The 20,140-nt window shown below is 34.6% G+C and overlaps 1 protein-coding gene across 3 annotated transcripts in view; it reads right to left on the reverse strand.

The window, feature by feature from the left end:
• The window catches only part of Prkd1 (protein kinase D1), a 328,718-nt gene that overhangs the window by 129,414 nt on the left and 179,164 nt on the right, over positions 1–20,140 (reverse strand). For all 3 annotated transcript variants that reach the window (XR_011706591.1, XM_027929610.3, XM_071607799.1), the window contains exon 2: positions 5,921–6,059. Coding sequence is in view for 2 of the 3 variants with exons in the window: in XM_027929610.3 (XP_027785411.2) it covers positions 5,921–6,059 (139 nt within the window). In the remaining variant the exon portion in view is untranslated. The remainder of the gene's footprint in view (positions 1–5,920; positions 6,060–20,140) is intronic.

The raw sequence follows: 20,140 nt of genomic DNA on the forward strand, positions 1-20,140 counted from the left end.
TTAAATATTTATACCTTTATGAGAAACAGGAGGACAATGAATTTGTAATCAAAAATAATGTGAATGAATATTAAAGCTCATTGCTGTTGTTTGTTGTTCCAAATATCACCAATGGTGCTTGGAAACATAAATTGCCTTACTGAAGTAGAAATTCTTACAAACATGTCCTCAAGGATTTTTGTTCACCAGTTCAAGGTCAAAGGGCTAACTGCAACTGAAGTGGTGTGAAGAGTGACTGACACTTAGATTCAGGCTCTGGTACCACAAGACTCTGCAGGAGGTAAAAAGTTAAATTATATTCTACAGTTTTTCAGATATCTGACTTTTCTACTTCCCCACATCCTTGTGTAAGAAACAGTGTTATTTATTTAATATAAACTACTCTAAAATCTGGTTATTTTATAGGAAAAAAAGATTTATTTCTTCCTAATTCCTCCTTTACTGTGGCTCAAATCCTCTCTGTAAGAGGGAAGGGGCCTCTCTGTAGAGAGAGTGGACACATAGTTTCAGAAAACTTAATTCCTGGTCATGACCCAGAGGAATATCTCCAGTATGGACTGCTGAACCAAGACTTGACAGGTACTCAGAGGAGACAAAAAGTCCTGTGATACAGTGAATTTGAGAAGTGATCTTGGAAGGCATTCATTCATATTAGTATGCATCAAAGCCCTAAAGACTCCAACAGGTTAAACAACATTTAGCCTTATATTTCTCAAAGTTATCAGAGCAATCTTCCTTTTTGTGTTATGTTTACTAACCATGAACATCACTGGGAAAGGCTGCTTAGAATGTGAGGAGGAAAGCAATCACCGTAGCTAATATTTATTACACAGTTGCTATGTGTGGAAACACTCTGAAGTGCTTTATATGCATTCATTTATTTTAATGTTTGCAACAGCCTACAGTGTAGATGCAAGTGTTGTCTCCATTTCACAGATGAGGAAACTGGGACAGAATGATTAAATGTCTTGGAAAAGATAGAAATTCAAGAGTAGAGAAAGAATATGAACCCAGATGGTCTGGCGCTGGAAAACACACTCAATTACTATGCACATCACTTTACTTGCAGACAGAAAAAAAGAACCCATGTATTATTAGCATTGTATGATCCTATTATCCAGTATAAGCATCTTTTTTGATTAAAAGCACAAGCAAAAAAACCCCAAAGTCCAGAAGTTTTGCAAGTTGTACAATATCACAGAGGAAATCAGCAGCACTACATATTGCTTGGCACCCAAGAAATCAGTTCTTCAGCCACCTCCAGGATGTACCTCGACCATTTGGCAAACACATTGGACAATGTATAAGGCAAGACTTGGGCTGCAGGAAAGGAAAGATAACCACTCTCAGGTGACTATAGCTCTCCTAGATTTCTAATGAGCCTTTTGACAGTAAGAAATGAATAACTGCAAGTTATAAGACAATATAATCTATTATAAATATATAATGAAAAACAACTAAGAAAAATACGGTGCTCTTTTTTGATTTATTCTGGTTTTTGTTTTTGTTGTTTTGTTTTTCAACCAGGAATGAAAGAAAGAAAGATACAATATTTAACTTTCAGGTTCTACGGTGGTGATTTTATTTGAGAAATCCTTGTCTATTTGCTATTTAAACACCTACAAGACACACACACATAATAATAATAATAATAATAATAATAATAATAATAACAGTTATTATTATTATTATTAGAGATAAAACCAAAAACAATTTAAAAAGTTGAATCATGTAAATATATTCATGTTATTCCTTTCCTTTGCTAAAGCTGAATTATCAGGCTTTGATAAGAGATCATCATGGGAAAGAATTCAGATAAATTCCATGAACTTTATTTTACAGTCCAGTACCATACACTTGAACTTGACTTTGGCTTTGGTAAAAGAGATTTCCATTTGCAGTGTTTTTCTTCTTCACAATATTGTGAATCCTTGGCAATAATGCTAATCCTTGGCTTAACAGACAAAGTGTGCTTGCCAGTAGTGGTGGGGAACATTGATACACCTATTAATTTTTTTTTCTCCCTAACCCAATCCATCCATTTGTGAGTAATCTTTTCCTGGCTTACTGGGTGTAGATGTACTAGCTCACACAACCCATGGTTTTCAAAAACAATGGAAAAGAATGAAATAAGCAAATTAGGCAAGAACATCCAGGTCAGGTTTTCATTCCCAAGGCAGCTAACAAATGATGAAAGGGCTCAGCAGAATATGACGTGAGCAAGGAAAAATTCCTGATACTGTCTGAGAGGCACAGGTATTAACTTTCCTCGGTACTTTTGTTCCCAGATTTTCTCTCATTTTTATTGTAGCCCTATGTCAGAAGATGTTCCTGTTGTTGAAGCATTAGTTAAGTATAAAGAGAAACAGATTATGTTTATGTAAAAATCACAGAGTGAAATTAGATTTATGACAGGAAAAAGAAATTTGTGGTATGCAAAATTTAATAGTACAATTGCACTCTTCAAGAGGAAAAGTTCCTCAGTTTATTGTTAGGAAACAGTACCTAGCCAAAGGCAGCACTGGGGATGCCTGGTGTTTTCTCCTCTGCTCCCCTCAAGCAGTGCAGTTTGTGGGGAGCTAATCCTTAACCACGCACATTCTCAGGTCACTCTTAGTACTCCATTCTTCAGGGACTGGGTCAAGAATGAAGCATAGGATCCAAGCTCCTTTACCCCACTGGCCTGAAGTATCTTAGTGTCATGTGTCTTGCCTCAAATTAGAACGCCCACTTCACAGATAAAAATTTCTTGTCTGGGCCAAACAGATGCATAGCAAGGAGACTTAAACTATAGCTTACTTTTGAGGTCATAATGTAGAAATGATATCTTTACAACAAATATTTTTATAAAATTTTGTTCATGTGATAACTTTTAATCTGATAGCAGTCAAAAAAATGAACTCATACAAGTTCATTAAGATATTCTATCTATGATAACAAAAGAATGGGAAGGAGAAGAAGACTGCTAAGCAATGGTAAGGTCAGGTAAAAATTGGATCTGCTTGAGACAAGTAGGCAGGAGACTGTGTGTCTAACAGTTATGTGAGGCTCAGGAAAAGAAAAGGCAAATGTGGATGGTAAAGTAATTCATATTGCAGACAGATAGAGTGGACCTGCTAGAATATAAGAAGATACTTTGATATAAGACGATATCATTGATGTTGCATGGAAGGGGTATAAGGCTTGCATAAAAGAGGCCACATGCTAGTGGAGAGAAAAAGGAAAAGTAAAATACAGATTAAGAATATCAGAACTAGTGAATAAAACATAATGAAAAGGACAGGGAGCAAGTATATGAATTTGGTAGCAATGGGCAAGATAAACACGCTGAAATTAGAGAGGAGGGGAGGGCCCAAGTGAAAACTTTGGAACAGAAGCCTTGTTTTAGTTGAGGTCAAACATGGGACAAGATTGGCAGACAACAAAAAGATATACCAGGAGTATACAGTAGACGTGCATTTTGTCCACACCAGGATGCATAAAGGGGAAAGGAAGATTCGGAGTCAGACATCAGCTGTTGCCATGGTCATAAATGGAAATAAGTCTTCAAGGAAATAGTCACCTCAATGAAATGTTATTAAGAGGCTGACATAATTAGGTAGATATCTTTGGATTAGAGAGAGGATGGTACAGAAAATAACCCAAATGGCACTGGGGAGTGAGAAGAGGTTCATTTCATTCAACTCTTCACCCAAGAACAGAGGAAAATAGAAGGCAAATTCTCCTGCATTGGAGGGAATGCAGTGTCATCTTCAGAGAGCCCAGAGAGCCATTTTGCAAGCAAGACAGAAGACAGAAGGAAGAAATAGCAGGTGTTTGGTTATAAGCGATTCAAAACCTACACAAGTTAGGAAAAGAGAAAGAGGTCTGAGAAAGAAACAGTATTGTAATATGAAGGGCATGGGGAAAAAAGCTAAACATTAGAATGGGAGCTAAGCATTAGAATGGGAAGGGGTTAGGAGACCAGAGCTGCCAATAACGGTTACAGGTAAATACAAGAGACTTAAATCCACACACACATTTTATACATACATATGCATGTGTGTGTTTATATATATGACATAGAGAACCTACATATAAACAGATAAACACACACATGCATATATAACAACTGAATAATTGAAGGATTCAGCAGCATTGCAGGACTGAGATTATGTGGTTCAACACAGCTACTCTAAGTGATAACAAGAAATCAGGCCAGGGAGCCCTTGCTGAGCCTGGTGCTAGGAGAGCAGGTGAAAGGAAGGATTGCTCTTAAATGCCCTCTCAGCAATTGGCCAGAGAGAACGGAGAGATGGAGAGTAAGATGGCAAAAGCAGCAGAGTATAAACACAGTGAGGTGCTTAGTTTACAAAGATGGCAGAGGAAAAGCAGGACACTGTTCCTCCTGCAGTGTGGGAACACTCCAGGGCTGTGTCAGGTCACTGTGGAGAAGAGCAGGTCTGACTCACTCATGTGGCAGCATGCAAGGCTGCCCTCCCCTACACAAACACCCCCACACAGGTTGCATTCAATCTGTCTGTTAGTAACATGAAGCATTTGATAATAAAGTAAAATGGGAAGAAAAATAAAGTAAAATGGAAAAGAAAAATAAATTTAGAAATATGATTTTTAAATTCTTCATGTATTTCTGGACATTGCCACAGGGAAAAAGCACTCATAAAACACATTACACTATTTGCAATGCAGCCTGTCTATGAGATTCATATGAATTATGGCAAGAATAGATCCAGTGCATGATTTTCCTGAATAATTTATTTCAGGCAGCCCCTAGTGTTCAGAAACAGGAAACATAGAAAACAGCATGTCTAGTCACTAATTTTGAGAGGCCAGGTGCAATAAGCAAATGTCAAAAGCACCAAAGAGAAAGAAATGCGAAAGCCCAGAACAGCAAGAAACTTCTTCAAAAAATTTAATTAAAAACTATCAAAGCTTTTGCTTTTTGGGTTTGTTGATTTAGTAAGTGGCAGCCCTATAAATAACAGGAAAATGCAAAAACATTTGTTTTAAAGGATACAAGTACACAATGAAAACGTGGCAATCCTGGGACCTCACACAATGAAAATGAAGAGAATCAACAGGGACGTAAACTGAACTGGACAGAATCAAAGCAAAATAAAAAAAAACAGAGATACTTTAGAATGAGGATCAGTGCACCCAGTGCAGGCTCTGAACAACTGAAGAACTGGTGGAAATGAAGTCTAGAATCTTTTCTTTAGTCAAAGAGACAGCAAGCAACGAAGATCAGAGGAGACAGGAGCAATAATATGAGTTCCTCAATACTGACTCTATTTTTAACAAAATATGCAATAAAAATCTGACTATAGTCATCATCTTTGCACTGGCCATCACTGTAAGGATCCCTACTGCAGCTGTTCTTTGGTGCTTTTTTTTTTTTTGGTTTGTTTTAAGTTATATAAATCCATTTTCCAACTTCTGTATCAAAAGGCACAGACCAATTACCAACTTCTATATCCTTAAGAAGAACTCTAAATACAGATTGAGGGAAACAGCCATTTCTCGGGGTGAAATTAACCAGCATCACCTGTAAGACTCAACCTGACCTAACGCCTGCCCTTTGGTTTCTCCTTTGGTCTAGGCTTATCTCACAGCTACTGGACTTATGGCTTCTTAGTTATGTTGTTATTTCTTGGATATTGGGACCTTAGAGAGAGCAAGAAGTGAAGAGAAGAGATGGAGACAGTTTGGGTATGGACAAAGCCAATTCAAGGGAAATCTTTTATAGCTTTATCAAAATAATTTTGAAAGTTTATATAAAGTAAATGAAAGTAAATAGAGCCCCCAAAATCTCCCACTGGGGCCCAGCAGTTTGATATACTTTCTATGTTGCCTGAAAAACATGCCCAAGAATTCTTCACATACCAATTACTGATTTACAGACAGAGAACAGGCATCCTACCTGACAGGACCACTTCAATAAGATCACCTTCCTGGATGTCATTAGCTGTTTTCACCAGCTGAAGGATGTTTTCAGAGGTAGGGTCATGGCGAAAAAGTAGGATCTTATCGTACATTCCATAGAAACCACATTCAGGGAACTGAAAATAAAAATACCACAATAGTTGAAACATCAAAATCCTTGAAAATATTTTGTTGTAAAATAAAAACAAAATAAACAAGTGTCAGGGCACAAATACAGGCTAATTAGGATCGAGCATTTTAAAAATTCAGATGGCAGAGTTGATGGTGACAAGATTCCAAATTAGGAGAGAAGAAATCATAAGGACAATAATGACCAAGTGGTTTTCTAATTAAAGAGCAAGAAAACAGGAGAATATAAAACAAGATTCAAAGAATTTTCTCCAGTGAACTGGTTAACAAATATAATTGAGAAAAAGTGTGCATTTTATTTTTTATTTTAATTTTTTTAGTTGTTGATAGACCTTTATTGATTTTTTTTTTTATTTATATGTGGTGCTGAGAATCAAACCCAGTGCCTCACACATGCTAGGCAAGTGTGCTACAGCTGAGCCCCAGCTCCAGCCCCAGAAGTGTATATTTTCATAGTCTGTAGCAGCCAATATCATAAAAATGGGAGTCAGTTTATTACAATTCTATTACACATCACTGTGGCAATTTATTTGAAAAAAAAATAGTGGTTGGTCTGTTTTGACATATCCAAGAATAAGAGATGACTCAATAAATCTAAATATGTGTGTGAGGGCAAAAGGGGTATCTAGACCTTTTTACTTAGGAGAGCAACTGAGAAGACAACCCCACTTCCCCTTCTGCTATTGCCCTTACCACATACCATTTAGTTTTCCTGCATTTTGCAAATTTAGTCTCATGAGCAGTGTGAGAGAGGGTCCATATACCCCCTCATGGAGTCTTTTCATTAAAACAAACAACAAAGACTAATTTGGAACTTGAAAAGGATTCTCTTCTTGCATATGACTCTCTCACACAATTTTTGAGAATCGTTACTTTTTATACACTGATGTTTGTAATTTGGTGGGAAAAGAGAAAATGGTCTTTCTTGATCCTGAAATTGGTGATAGGTCGGACACATCAATGTATGCAGATTTTCTCCTAGAGTCAGGGAGAAATATCCAGAATCTACTACCTTCTAAAGATAAATGCAATATATTGTAAATTCCTCCTTCTTTTTCTTATTCATAAAATTAGGGGCTACATTCATGTGAGCTACTTTGTATGAATTAAAAATAAATATATTCAGAACACTCCCTTGCTCTTAAGAGTCTGTGCTGATGACTAGGCTTAAAACTACTTTTGCATGTCTCTTAGCAAAGTTGACTTGCCTAAAATAAACACAACAGCTGAAATGATGTCACTGCTTCCACTGTGCTAATTAAAAAAAAAAATTAGCTCACTTTTTCTCAAATGTCTCCAATAATATTAGTAGAGCACAAGGAAACAAAGAAAAACTAAAATGCCATTTCTTCAATCTTAAAAATGATAGATAATTCATCTTCTATTTTAAAATCAACTTTATTGAAGAAAAATTTACATGAAATAAAATGGACATAAGATTTGATGAACATTAATACCCATGAAACCAAAATGACAATCAAACCATGAAATATGTTCATCAACCCCAAAAGTTTTACTGTCATAGATTTTACCCAGGATGTTAAACCCCAAATACAGATCCACTTTCTTTCATCACAGATTATTTTGCCTACTATAGATTCATGTAAGTCAACCCACAGTATACTCTACCTACTCTTTTCTGGCTGGTTTATTTTGCTCATTATAATAGTCTTGAGATTTATTCACACACACTGCACTGTATATCTGTCTCTTTTTATAACTTATTAGTATTATAGTAAATGAATCTAGCATAAGTATCCCATCACATACATATAAACATCTGGCTTCTCTCAAATTTCGGGCTTCTATAAATAAAAAATGTTATAGACATTTATATGCAAGTGTTTCAGTGTTTTCAGTGTTTCAGGTTCTCATTTCTTTGTGTAAGTACCTAATAGCTGCAGATTAGTGCATATCTATGTTCATGCCAATACCACATTGCATCTATTATTATAGTTTTATGTTAAATTGAGAACTCATGTAGTGTAAATCTTCCAAATTTTTCTTTGAAGATTATTTTGGATATATATGTGCTCTGAGTTTCTTTATACATTTTATAAACATTTTGAACTTTCTAATAAAAAAAGACCTACTGTGATTTTTTTTTCCAATGATGCATTGATCCATAGGTGAATTTTGAAATATCTGTATTTTAACAATATATAAAGATATACCTGTCTAATTATTAGGTCTGCTTTAATCACACTCGTGTTATGTTGTTTTTGGTATTTTCTAGTTTGACATATTTGTTAATTTATCTCTAAATATTTAATATTTCAACTATTGTAAATGGTGTTAAGGTATAACTAATACAATAAATTCTTTTTAGTTTGTAATTCTGCGAGTTTTGAAAAACATGTTACAACCATATGCCATGTATATGTGTGTGTATTATATTGTATAATATGTATATTATACATACTATAATCAAAATATAGAACAGTTCCACCACTAAAAAATTTTCACTGTGTCCTGGGAAAGGGGTCAACCACTCACATGGCAAACTTTTCCCTAGCTCCTGGCAACCTTTTTCTGTATGCATATTTCAGCATTTACAAGGGTATCAGGTAAGCATGATCATATAATTCATAAATTTGACTCTGCCTTTTTTTTCACTTAGCCTAATAAGTTTGAGAAATGTCAATGTCACTGTAAGTTACCATCAGCCCATTTAGTTTTATTGCTGAGAGTTTCATTGGATGAATTTTCAACAGTATTTGTATCCATTTATCAACTGAGGGATATTTGAATTAGTTCCAGTTTTTTGACTATTACAAATAAAGCTTCTACAGATGTCCATATAGAGGTTTTTGTGTGAACATAGGTTTTTATTTTTCTGGGGTGTATGGCAGCCATCTGGATATATTTAAAAGACATTGTCATGCCATGTTCAAATGACCATTCCATTTTGCATTCCACTGGAAACATATGAGGGTTCCAGTTCTGCATCCTTGACAGCACTTACTAATATCAATTGTTGCTGCTTGATAAATTTTAATAGAAATATATTGATATCGCAAGGTTTTAATTTTCATTTCTCTAATGACTAATGATGTACAGTATCTTTTTATTTACTTACTTGCCACACACACATGCACACACAGTGTCTGATCAACTCTTGTCCATCTTCTAAATTGAGCAATTTGCTTTCTTATTGAATTTCTAGAGCTCTTTAAATATTCTGGATGTTCACAGACTCGAGTTCATGGCTTATCTTTTCATTTCCTTAAGTTTTTTTTTAAGTTCTTAATTTACATGAAATCCAATCCACCAAGTGTTTCTAACAAATCTTTGCATCCTAAGGTAACACAGATTTTCTCTTGTGTTTTATTCTATAAATATTATTGGTTTGGGTTTTATGTTTAGGTCTTTAACCCACTTTGAGTACTTTTTAAAACTTTATTTATTTATTATTTGTTCTACTTAGTTGTACATGATAGTAGAAAGCATTTCAATTCATCATACACAAATGGAGCACCATATTTCAATTCTCTGGTTGTATAGATGTACCATTAATGCAATCATACATGTACTAGGGTAATGATGTCCATCTCTTTCTATCCTCTTTCCTACACCCATCTCCCCTCCCTTCTCCTCCCTCCACTTTGAGGTACTTTTAGAATAGGGTAAAAATATGAATTAAACTTCATTTTCTTTTGGTATATTTTGGAAGACTGGATAGATTTGATGTTGTTTATTCCTTAAACGTTTGGTAGAATTCTGTAGGAAAGCAATCTGGCCCTGATTTTTTTTTTCTTATATAAAAGGTTGAAACTTTCATAGTCAATATCCTTAATGGATAGTTCTATAAAAACCTCAATTTCTTCTGAAAGTAAGCTTGTCAGTGTGTTTCTTTTAAGCAACAACTTCTTTCATCTAATTTGTCAATTAGAGGCATAATACTCTCATTATCCTTTTATTGCCTGTAAATCTTATAATGATTTTTTAAAAAATTAGCATACTTATTTGTAATTTGTTGTGCTATAATGTGATTTGTCTGCCAAAGGTTTATGTATTGGAGACTTGATCTTCAGTATGGCAGTGGTAAGGTAGTGTGAACTTTAAAAGATGGGGACTTAGGTCACAGGGAGAGCTGCTGTCAGAAGGAATTTTAAGTTCTTACATGACAGTAAGTTCTGGAAAGAGTAAGCCAAACTCTCAATTCTCTCACTTCCTGTTTTCAGACATGATATGGTGACTTTCACATGTGCTCCTACAGTGCAATCTTCTATGAGGTAATAGAGTCAAGGGGGAGGTTTGCCCATGTCGTTGCTATGCTACTCAGATTTCAAGCCTCCAAAACTGTAAATTACATAAACCTATTTTCTTTATCAAGTTACCAGCCTCAAGTATTTCATTATGGCAGTAAAAAAATGGACGAATGCAGTGTCTTCTCTCTTTATTGCTTAGTCGGTCTGAAAGAAATTTGTCAAGGTTTTCCCAATGAACCAATTATTGGTTGCCTCAATTTTCTTATTTTTCTGTTCTCAATTACATAGATTCCCATCCCACCTCATTGTTATTTCCTTTCTTTAGCTTGGGTTTGGTTCAATTTGTTCTTTTCTTCCTAGGTTCTTATGGTAGAAGCTTGTATTATGACTTGAGATATTTGAAATTTCTTTTCTAAGTTGACCATTTAATGCAATAAATTTCCCCCTAAGTATTCCACAAATATTGATAAATCTATGTTTTTATTTACATCCAACTCAAAATATTTTCTCTTATATCGTATAAAAATACAACTCAAGATGGATTCAAGAATTAATTTTAAGACCTGAAACTAAAAATCATTGTCCAGAAAATGACTGCAAAATAAGGGAAGCACAAATGGAAAGGCATCAAACTAAAAAAACGTTGCACAGCAAAAGAAACGATCAACAGAGTAAAGACAAAATTTATGAAATAAGGAAAAAAATATTTGCAAACTACACATCTGGCAAGAGATTGTGTATAAGAAACTCTTAACAACTCAATAGAAAGAAAACAAATTTATTTGTTTTCTATGTCCTATTTAAAAATGGACAAATGATCTGAATTGACATTTCTCAAAAGACATACAAATGGCCAACAGATACATGAATAAAATGTTCCATATCACTAATCATAAAGGAAATGAAAATCAAAACTACTTTGTGATACCACCTCAGCCGTATCAGAATGTCATTAGAAAAAGATACCAAGTGTTAATGAGGAAGGGAAGAATAGGGAACATTGCCCTGTTTACTAATGGCAATGTAAATTAGTGTGGCTACCATGGAAAACAGTATAGAGGTTTCACAAAACATGAAAAGCAGAACTATTATGATCCAGCAATTCCATTACGGTGTATACATTTGTAAAAGTTGAAATAACGCTCTCAAAGAAATGTGTACACCTCAGGTTCCTTTTAGAATTATGCACAATAGCCAAGATATGGAATCAAATGAAGTATTCATGAACAGATAAGTGGATAAAGAACCTGTGACATTATGTACACAACAGAGCACTCTTCATGTTTAAAGTGAAATAGACCAAGTTACACTACATACCCATGTGAATTTGCCACAGTGAATTACACCTTCATGTATATCTACAAAACACCAATTAAAAACAAAACAATAAATAAATAGAAGGAAGACCCGTAGAGTAGAGGAAGGGGAACGGAAGAAGAAGAAAGTAAGAGAACGAGAAAATCCTAGGAACTGAAATGGAGCAAATGATATTCCCTGCATGTATGAGCATGTTAAAATGAATTCCACTATTATGTTTAACTACAATGCAGTGAGAAAAACATTTGAAAAGAAATAAATCTTGTCCTTTGAAATAACATGGATGAACCTGAAGGAAATGATGTTCAGTGATGTGGAACATTTTATTCATGTATCTGTTGGCCATTTTGTATTTGCCATGTCCTTAATAATTTTCTGTTAGTTCTAGACTCTTTCTGAGCCAGGCACAGAAAGCCAAATAACATGTGAGCTCACTTGTGTGTAGAATCTAAAAGGTTGAACTCAGGGAAGCAGAGAGTAAACCAGGAGGTTGGTGGAGGAGAGGGATGTTGGCATGATATTGGTCAAAGATTATAAATTTTCAATTAGATATTAGGGTTATGTTCAAGAGACCTATTGTAGAAAAATCTCCTATGCAACATGGTAACTACAGTTAATAAGTACATATTGTATTCTTGAAGATCACTAAAAGTACTTTTTAAATATTCTTACCACACACAAAAAAATGATGAGTGAAGGAACGTAATGCATATGTTAATTAGCTCAATTGAGTCCTTTGAAATGCATTTTCTATCTTCATGTTGTACATGATAAATGTATGCAATTCAATTTTGAGCCAAAGTTAACTAATTCATTTTAAAACATACATATTATCTAATTTCCCTTGTCAATTCCCTATTAATTAATGGGTTACTTAGAAGAGTATTATGCAATTTCTAAATATTCAGGGATTTTCTAGATATCTTTATGCTCTTTATTCCTTATCTACTTCAGTTAAAGTCTAAGTCCCTACTTTGTATACATCTGACACTTCCATTTTTAAATTGTTTTATAGCCCAGGATATGGACAATCTTAGTTAACATTTCTTAAATAAAAAATATGAAGAAATGTGTATTCTGTTTTTGTTGGGGAACAAATTTTTAAAAGTATCACACAGATTAAGTTAGTGGTGTGTTTTTGTATTTGCCATGTCCTTAATAGTTTTCTGTTAGTTCTATAAACTGCTAGGAAGGAGTACTGAAATCTCCACATATACTTGAAGATATTCTCAATTTTCCTTTCAATTCCATAGTTTTCTTAAGCATTTTTGGAGCTCTGTTGTCAGGTCCATACACATTGAATCTTGTGTTTTCTTGGAGAATTTAATCCCTTCTCATTATGTGATATCCCTCTTTATCTCTGGAAGTAACAATTTTAAAGTTCTTAAAATTAATATTTGCATAATATTCTTTTGTCATCCTTTAATCTGTTTGTATAAACTTCTTCTATAAAACTTCTTCCACTCTTTGTACAGCCCATCTCACAATCTCTACCTTTTAATTGAGTTATTATTATCATCCACAATTAATTATACACAATTAAGCCTTCTGCATCTTTCCCTCTTTGTTACATCTATTCTTTGTTCCTTTCTGTATTCTTTGGGATTGCTTCTTGATAACTCACTTTATATCTTCTATCCTGGTTTTGGTCACACATTTCTGGTATAATCATTTATGTGTAATACAACTGACACCACACAACTGTATGCTCCTGTCTCTCCTTTTCCTTTATGCCACTTTGCCATGCCTTTTACATGTATACATGTTATAAACACAAGCATAAAATGCATTTTTATTTAAATAATTACCATCAAAATTAATTTGAAAATGTGAAAGAATCTCTTGTATTTATGATATATTTAATGTTTTGCCACTCATTACAGCTTCTGGCAGATCCAAATTTTCACATAATATAATTTTCTTGCATCAGTGAACTTTTTAAAAGAAGTCTGTAAATGTTGTTCTCTTAACACTGCAAATAAACTTGATGGCACTCACTAAAACAAGGTCCACATTTGACCTCTTATTTTTGAAAGCCATTTTGTCATATACAGAGCTCTATGTTAATATTTTCAGTACTTTAAAATGTTCCATTATCTCAGGCCTTGAATTTTTTTAACTAACACATAAAACTTGCAGACATAAAATAAGTACTATGGATTGTTTCAATATACACATTATGAAATATTCAAATCAGGGTAAAATTATCTATCTAATATTTATCATTTTTTATAATGAAAACTATCAAAATCATTTCTTTTTAATTTTATTTTTAGTTATCATGGACACAATATCTTTATTTATTTATTCATTTTTTTATGTGGTGCTGAGGATTGAACCCAGGTCCTCACATGTGCTAGGCAAGTGCTCTACCACGGAGCTACAACCCCAAACCCTCAAAATCCTTTTTTATACAGTACATTATAGTTATCTGCAGTCACCTTACTGTGCAATAGCCCACACAAGAATTTATTTCTCTTAATAAATAACGTAGTACTCTCTGACCTAACTTTGACCACCCCTCACTCCATTCTTCCCTCCCCATCATATAGTAACAACTATCAGACTCCCAACTTCTATGAGGTCAACCTTTTTAGATTCCAAGTATCAGTGAGATCATATGGTATTTGACTTTCTATGCCTCATTTATTTCACTGAACATAATGAACCCCAGTTCCATCCATAATGCAAATGACAGAATTTCATTTTTTTATAGGTGAATACTACCACATTTTATAGCTGAATGAACCACATTTTCTTTATCCATTCAACTGTTGATAGACATGTTCCATTTCTTGGCTCTTGTGAACATTAGTGCATTAAAAGTAGGAGTGTAGATGTCTCTTCAACATAGTGATTTCATTTCCTCTGGATATACACCTATTAGTAAGGTTTTGAAAAACCTTTTCTATAATGGCTGTACTGATTTACATTCTCACAAACAATGTGTAAGGGCTTCCTTTTCTCTATATCCTTGCCAGTGCTTGCTGTCTTGTATCTTTTTGATAATAAGCATTATAATTGGATTGAGGTGATTCACTTTGTGGTTTTCAATCATGTTTCCCTGATGATTAGTGATGCGGAGCATATTTCATATATCTTTTGGCATGTGTATGTATTCTTTTGAGAAATTTCTATTGAATATTTCAATCAGATTTTTGGATATTGAGTTGGGTTATTTATATATTGGGGGTATTGAATTTTTATGAGATTATGGTTTGCAAATAGTTTCTCGAATTCTGTAGGTGGTCTCTTCACTCTGCTATTACCCTTACTGTATAGGACTTTTTGGTTTGTCTGTTTTTGCTTTGTTTCTTATGCTTGTGAGGTCCTATCCAAAAAATTCCTTGTCCATTTCATCTTCCTGAAATGTTACGTTTTCTTTTTGTTGTATCATTTCATGTCTTACATTTAAGTCTAATTTATTTTGCATTTTTATGTGGTGATAGATTAACAGTCTAGCTTCATGCTTCTGCAGGTGAATATGCGATTTTCCCAACAACATGAATTGAACAGCTTGTCCTTTCCCTAGCATGTGTTCTGAGCCTTTCTGTTGAAGATCAGTTGGCCACAGCCTGCTCTGAATTGTTTCTTATGAGAACTCTGAGTAATTTGTTCCCCCATATATGATGTGTCTTTCTTCTCAAATTCTTTGTTGTATTTAATTTTTTCTCATGACTTTAAAACAATCTCACAGTGATATGCTTTGAAATGATTTTCTTTCACTTATCCTGGTCAAGGGTCATTGAGCTTTCCTGTGTGGATTATAGATTTCATGACATTTGGAACAATTTTAGTCATTATTTTTCCATTCAGTTTCATATTTATTTTCTATTGGTATTTTTAAGTTCACTGATCTTTTCTTTTACCATGTCTAACCTACTACTTAAAGCTACGCAGTAAATTTTTCAAATTAAATACTGTACTCTCAGCTCCAGAAGTTTTTCTTGACCCTTTTATACTGCTTCCATTTCTTTCTTATTATGTTCATGTTTTCATTTAAATCCTTGATTTCTTTTAAACCAAATTCATTACTTCTACTGTTTCTGATCCTTTTTAATCCTGTTTATGAGTCAAATTTTGTGTTCTTTAAAATCAGATGCCAGATATTATGAGTTAATGTGAGCGACGGGACTTTGTTGTCTTCCTTTAAAGAATATTGCTTTTTATTCTGACTGAACATTGAAGTACTAATAAGATCAGTTTTATCCTTTTAAGGCTTATTTCTAAGTTTTGTTAGACCAGTTCTATAGCAGTATTTGCTCTAGAGATATTTTAGGCCAATGACTACATACTCAGATTTACATTCAGTCTAATGCTCGCCTGGATCCTTAAGCAGATTTCCAGAGCACTTTAATTGCAGCTGTGCAAACCTTCCAGCATTCATCCCCACAAATCCTGCTGATAGGCCCTCCTTGAACTCTTGTTAATCTTTGTCTCCTCTGTGTAGCCAATTAGGCTTTGCTTGGGTTCTATCTTTCTGCATTATATTAGAAATTCTGCCTACAAGGAGAAAGCTCAAGTACTAACCTTAGTTATGTCCCTTCTCCCAGGGACCATGGCCTCACAATCTCTGTTAGACAATATGAAAAAGTAGGCATTTTGCAATTATTGTGCTATTTCCTATGTGTTTAAAGCAGTACGGCATGACCCACTGGTAAAAGAAAGCTAAAGTCTTTGGTATTCTATATTTTTCTTAGAATACCAATCTATTCATCACTTAAGACTACTTAATTCTATGTAATCTTTATTTTCCAGAAATATGTTAAAGAAAAATAAAATCTCCATAATTAATAAGATTGCATTTTTAAGATTAGTAATAAAATGAAATAAAAATACAAATTTTAAGAATTATAGATACTCTGTCCCCAGTTTGAGCTACACTGTTAAACTTTAACTGTTAGAGGATTCTCTCACAAATGTTCTTCAAAAATAGGACATTAGCCCTTTAGTAGATGAATGGATAAAGAAAATGTGGTATATATACACAATAGACTATTACTCAGTAATAAAAGAGAATAAAATCATGGCATTTGCAGGTAAATGGATGGAGTTGAGAATATAATGTTAAGTGAAGTTAGCCAATCAAAAAAGACAAATGCTGAATGTTTTCTCTGATTTAAGGAGGCTAGTGGTGTTGAGAGGGAGAGCAAGGGAGGATTAGACAAACTCTAGATAGGGCAAATGGGTGGGAGGGGCAGGGAGAGAGCATGAGGGTAAAAATGATGGTGGAATGAGATGGACATCATTACCCTAAGTACATGTAGGAGGACACAAATGGTGTGAATATACTTTGTACACAACCAGAGATATGAAAATTGTGTTCTACATGTGTAATATAAATTATAATGCATTCTGTGGTCATATATAACAAATTAGAATAAAAAATAAATTTTAAAAAATAGGACATTAGTAAATGAACAGGTCCTATTATATCCTTTTCCAACTATGGGTAGCTGATTTTGATTTAAGAGAGTAGAGAAAAAAATTAAAGGATTCAACATTTGAGCTGGGGTGAGAAGGAAAAAAGATCTAGGAGAAAAGGGAGGGGGATGAAACAGCAAAATTTTTTCTTGAAAAACAGCTACACTATATGGAGACTTCACACTAACAACTTTTCAAAGTGTGTGTTTGGTGGAGGAGTCACGTGGGAAGACTGAAGAGGGAGCTTAGGAGACAAGGACCTGCTCATCAAAAGGTCTGTGCTGCCTGCCTGGCCTCATCCACATGTCTCCTGCTTTCTTCAAAGACATCTCTGTATGCCATTATTCTCTGATTCTGTTTTGCTAGTGTCTGCACATCACATTCTGTGCTCTAACTCTGTGGAAAGCCATGGGTATAATGTACTAAGTGATCTGGTGTTCAGGCAAGGCTTAAACGCCTCACAACCTAATTATTATATTTCTTTCTTAGGGTGACTCAGAAAACATTTTAAAAACTAAGAATAGGAAGAATAATATCAAAAATTATGCCACACATATTAAAGCTATTATTTAAAGACTAAAATTTTAAAATGGAAAGTGCTAGAAGTGTTCAAGGAGGTAATCTGTGCAGTATGACGGCGTGTGGGTACCCTTGTTCCCTTATTTCTTGGTGTTTCAAAGATGTGGCTTTTCCCTTCAAGCCATTTGGTATCAGGTTGCAGAGTCCTATGAAGTAGGGCATAGGAGAGGATGTGGAGGCCCAGCCTCTCAGGACAGTTGTCATGGTAGCAGAAACTGAAGGTTCAATTTTTTTTTTCAAGTTCCATCCTTTATCGTTAACAGAAAAAAAGATAAGTATATTTGTTTTTGACTGTAAGAGAAAAAGCTCTTCTTTTATGTAACATAATGTTCTGCTTGAATAGAATCTATATACAATGAGACTTTCAAAAATCACATTTAAAAATGATGCCTGGAAGGTGGAGAGTGTGACATAACAATGCCTCACAACGGCAAGGAGAACGTATTGAGGAAAACACTCACAGAACAACATTCCCTAATTTGGTCATAATCATCTGTTTTTATGTGAAGGTGTGTGAGCTTTGAAATCTGAAAACCCTCATTAAACTAAACAGGCTTTCAAAAAGGCTGAGAGGCTTGTAAACTCAGCTGGAGCTTATTACAAGATCAGTTCTGTGTTTCTCAGAGGCTTTGTGGCTGTGAGCACAAACATCTGAGATAAGTGATTTCAAGCTCTCTCCAAGTTCAAGTCTAACAAAACTGGCCACTGTGAAAATACGGCCAACAATTCCGGCACTGGTCCTAAGCTCTTTAATTCTACCCTAGGCTGGAAACCTCTGTGCCGCTGTGTGTATCATTTGGCATTTTTGACCACAGAGCACAATTTACTGTTACATTTCACTATAAATTCGTGGCTGGCCAGACAATGTGCTCCAGAGTAGAATAAATACATGTTTTAATGAGTTGCTGAAATGTGACCTGGCCAACAGGAAATTTAAGGAACAAAGGGTGCTTTTTCTTAGTTGAGGCCAATCACAAAGAGTGAGGAACAGGCAATACTAGAAACAAATTAATCCATGACCCAGTCAAATGGAAAAAGAGAAAGAGACATAGCCCAATTAGGAAATGAAAATACTCTGCCCGTTTACTTCTGATACAAGATGAAGATTCCATAAAGACCTGAAATTAAATTATTCTGGTCAATATGGAAGATGTCAGGCAGGTGAATATTGAAAGCTTTGCATTAAATATGAGTCCCAAGACATTTTTCAAGAAATTTTCCATTCCACACTATTATTGCTGGTAACCCTTAATTAGAAAAATAATTTTAAAAGGAGTTACTACTTCCTAATATGATCAAAACACCCCCATGTTGTTGTTCTGGGAGTAGAGGTACTCAGGACACAGTATGACCAAATATCTCAGCAAGACTTTCTAAAATGTCCCCCAGCTCCTTAGTGGAGTTATATCTGAGTAGTGCTAGCTAGCTGGGACGTGACAAGTAGGACAGGTAGAACAAGAAAACCGAGACAGCAATGAAAACTTGCATTAGTAAAGTTTGTCTAGGAAATCAAACTGACCCCTTTCAGCTCATGCTCATGATTTAAAAAAAAAAAAAAAACTTTAATAATTGATTATAAAATTTTAAGGATATTAAAGCTGGATGCAGTGGTGCACGCCTGTGACCCCAGCAGCTTGGGAGGCTGAGGCAGGAGAACATGAGTTCAAAACCAGCCTCAGCAAAAATGAGTTGCTAAGCAACTCAGTGAAACCCTGTCTGGGGATGTGGCTCAGTGGTCGAGTGCCCCTGAGTTCAATCCCCAGTACCAAAAAAAAAAAAAAAGATAAGAAATTTTAAGCATATTAATGAAAAAAGCCAACAGAGAGTGAATTGAGTAATTATAATGTACATTGCACCACAGCTTATATAAACAAGTTTATGGATAATTCATTGCCCACTAAAAATAGAACACTAGCATTTCATTTAGAAAAAAAAATAAAGTGTAAATAAAAGAAAAGTATAAATAAATCGTATTATTTGGGGGCATATTTCTGAAAATTTATTCAAATTTGGGCACAAGTTCTGTTATTAGGTGATTTCACATCCACAAAAGGAAGCACATGAAAAGAATATTCCACACTATGACCAAATATATAGCTACCTGACTATCTTCTGAATGTAATCACAGGAAATACAACCAGGAAAAGTAGAAAACTTTTCCTATTTATCCCTCTCTTCTCTGCCTCCCTCCCTCCTCTACCCCATGACATTTCCCTGTCTCCACCACTGCCTGCCATGGTAAGCAGAAAGTGAACAGCGTTCTATCATACAATAACCACCATCAAAGATAGAGCTTTACTATTTTTCCTTGTGGCAAATTTTATTATAGATTCCTGGTCAAATTACTGGATTCTCAGTACAAAAGATCTGAATTGTGATGATAAATTTGTAATACTCATTTTCATGAAATATTTTTTAAAACCCTTGAAAACTTCCAGTTTCTGAAATGATAATGCCCAAATGATACCTGTAATGTTGATATGAAAAGATTCCTCATACATTTCCCAAGTTATGGAAAACAGCAGAACTGCATTATA

Source organism: Marmota flaviventris, chromosome 2 (genome assembly GCF_047511675.1).
Source record: "Marmota flaviventris isolate mMarFla1 chromosome 2, mMarFla1.hap1, whole genome shotgun sequence".
NCBI classification, from domain to species: Eukaryota; Metazoa; Chordata; class Mammalia; order Rodentia; family Sciuridae; genus Marmota; species Marmota flaviventris.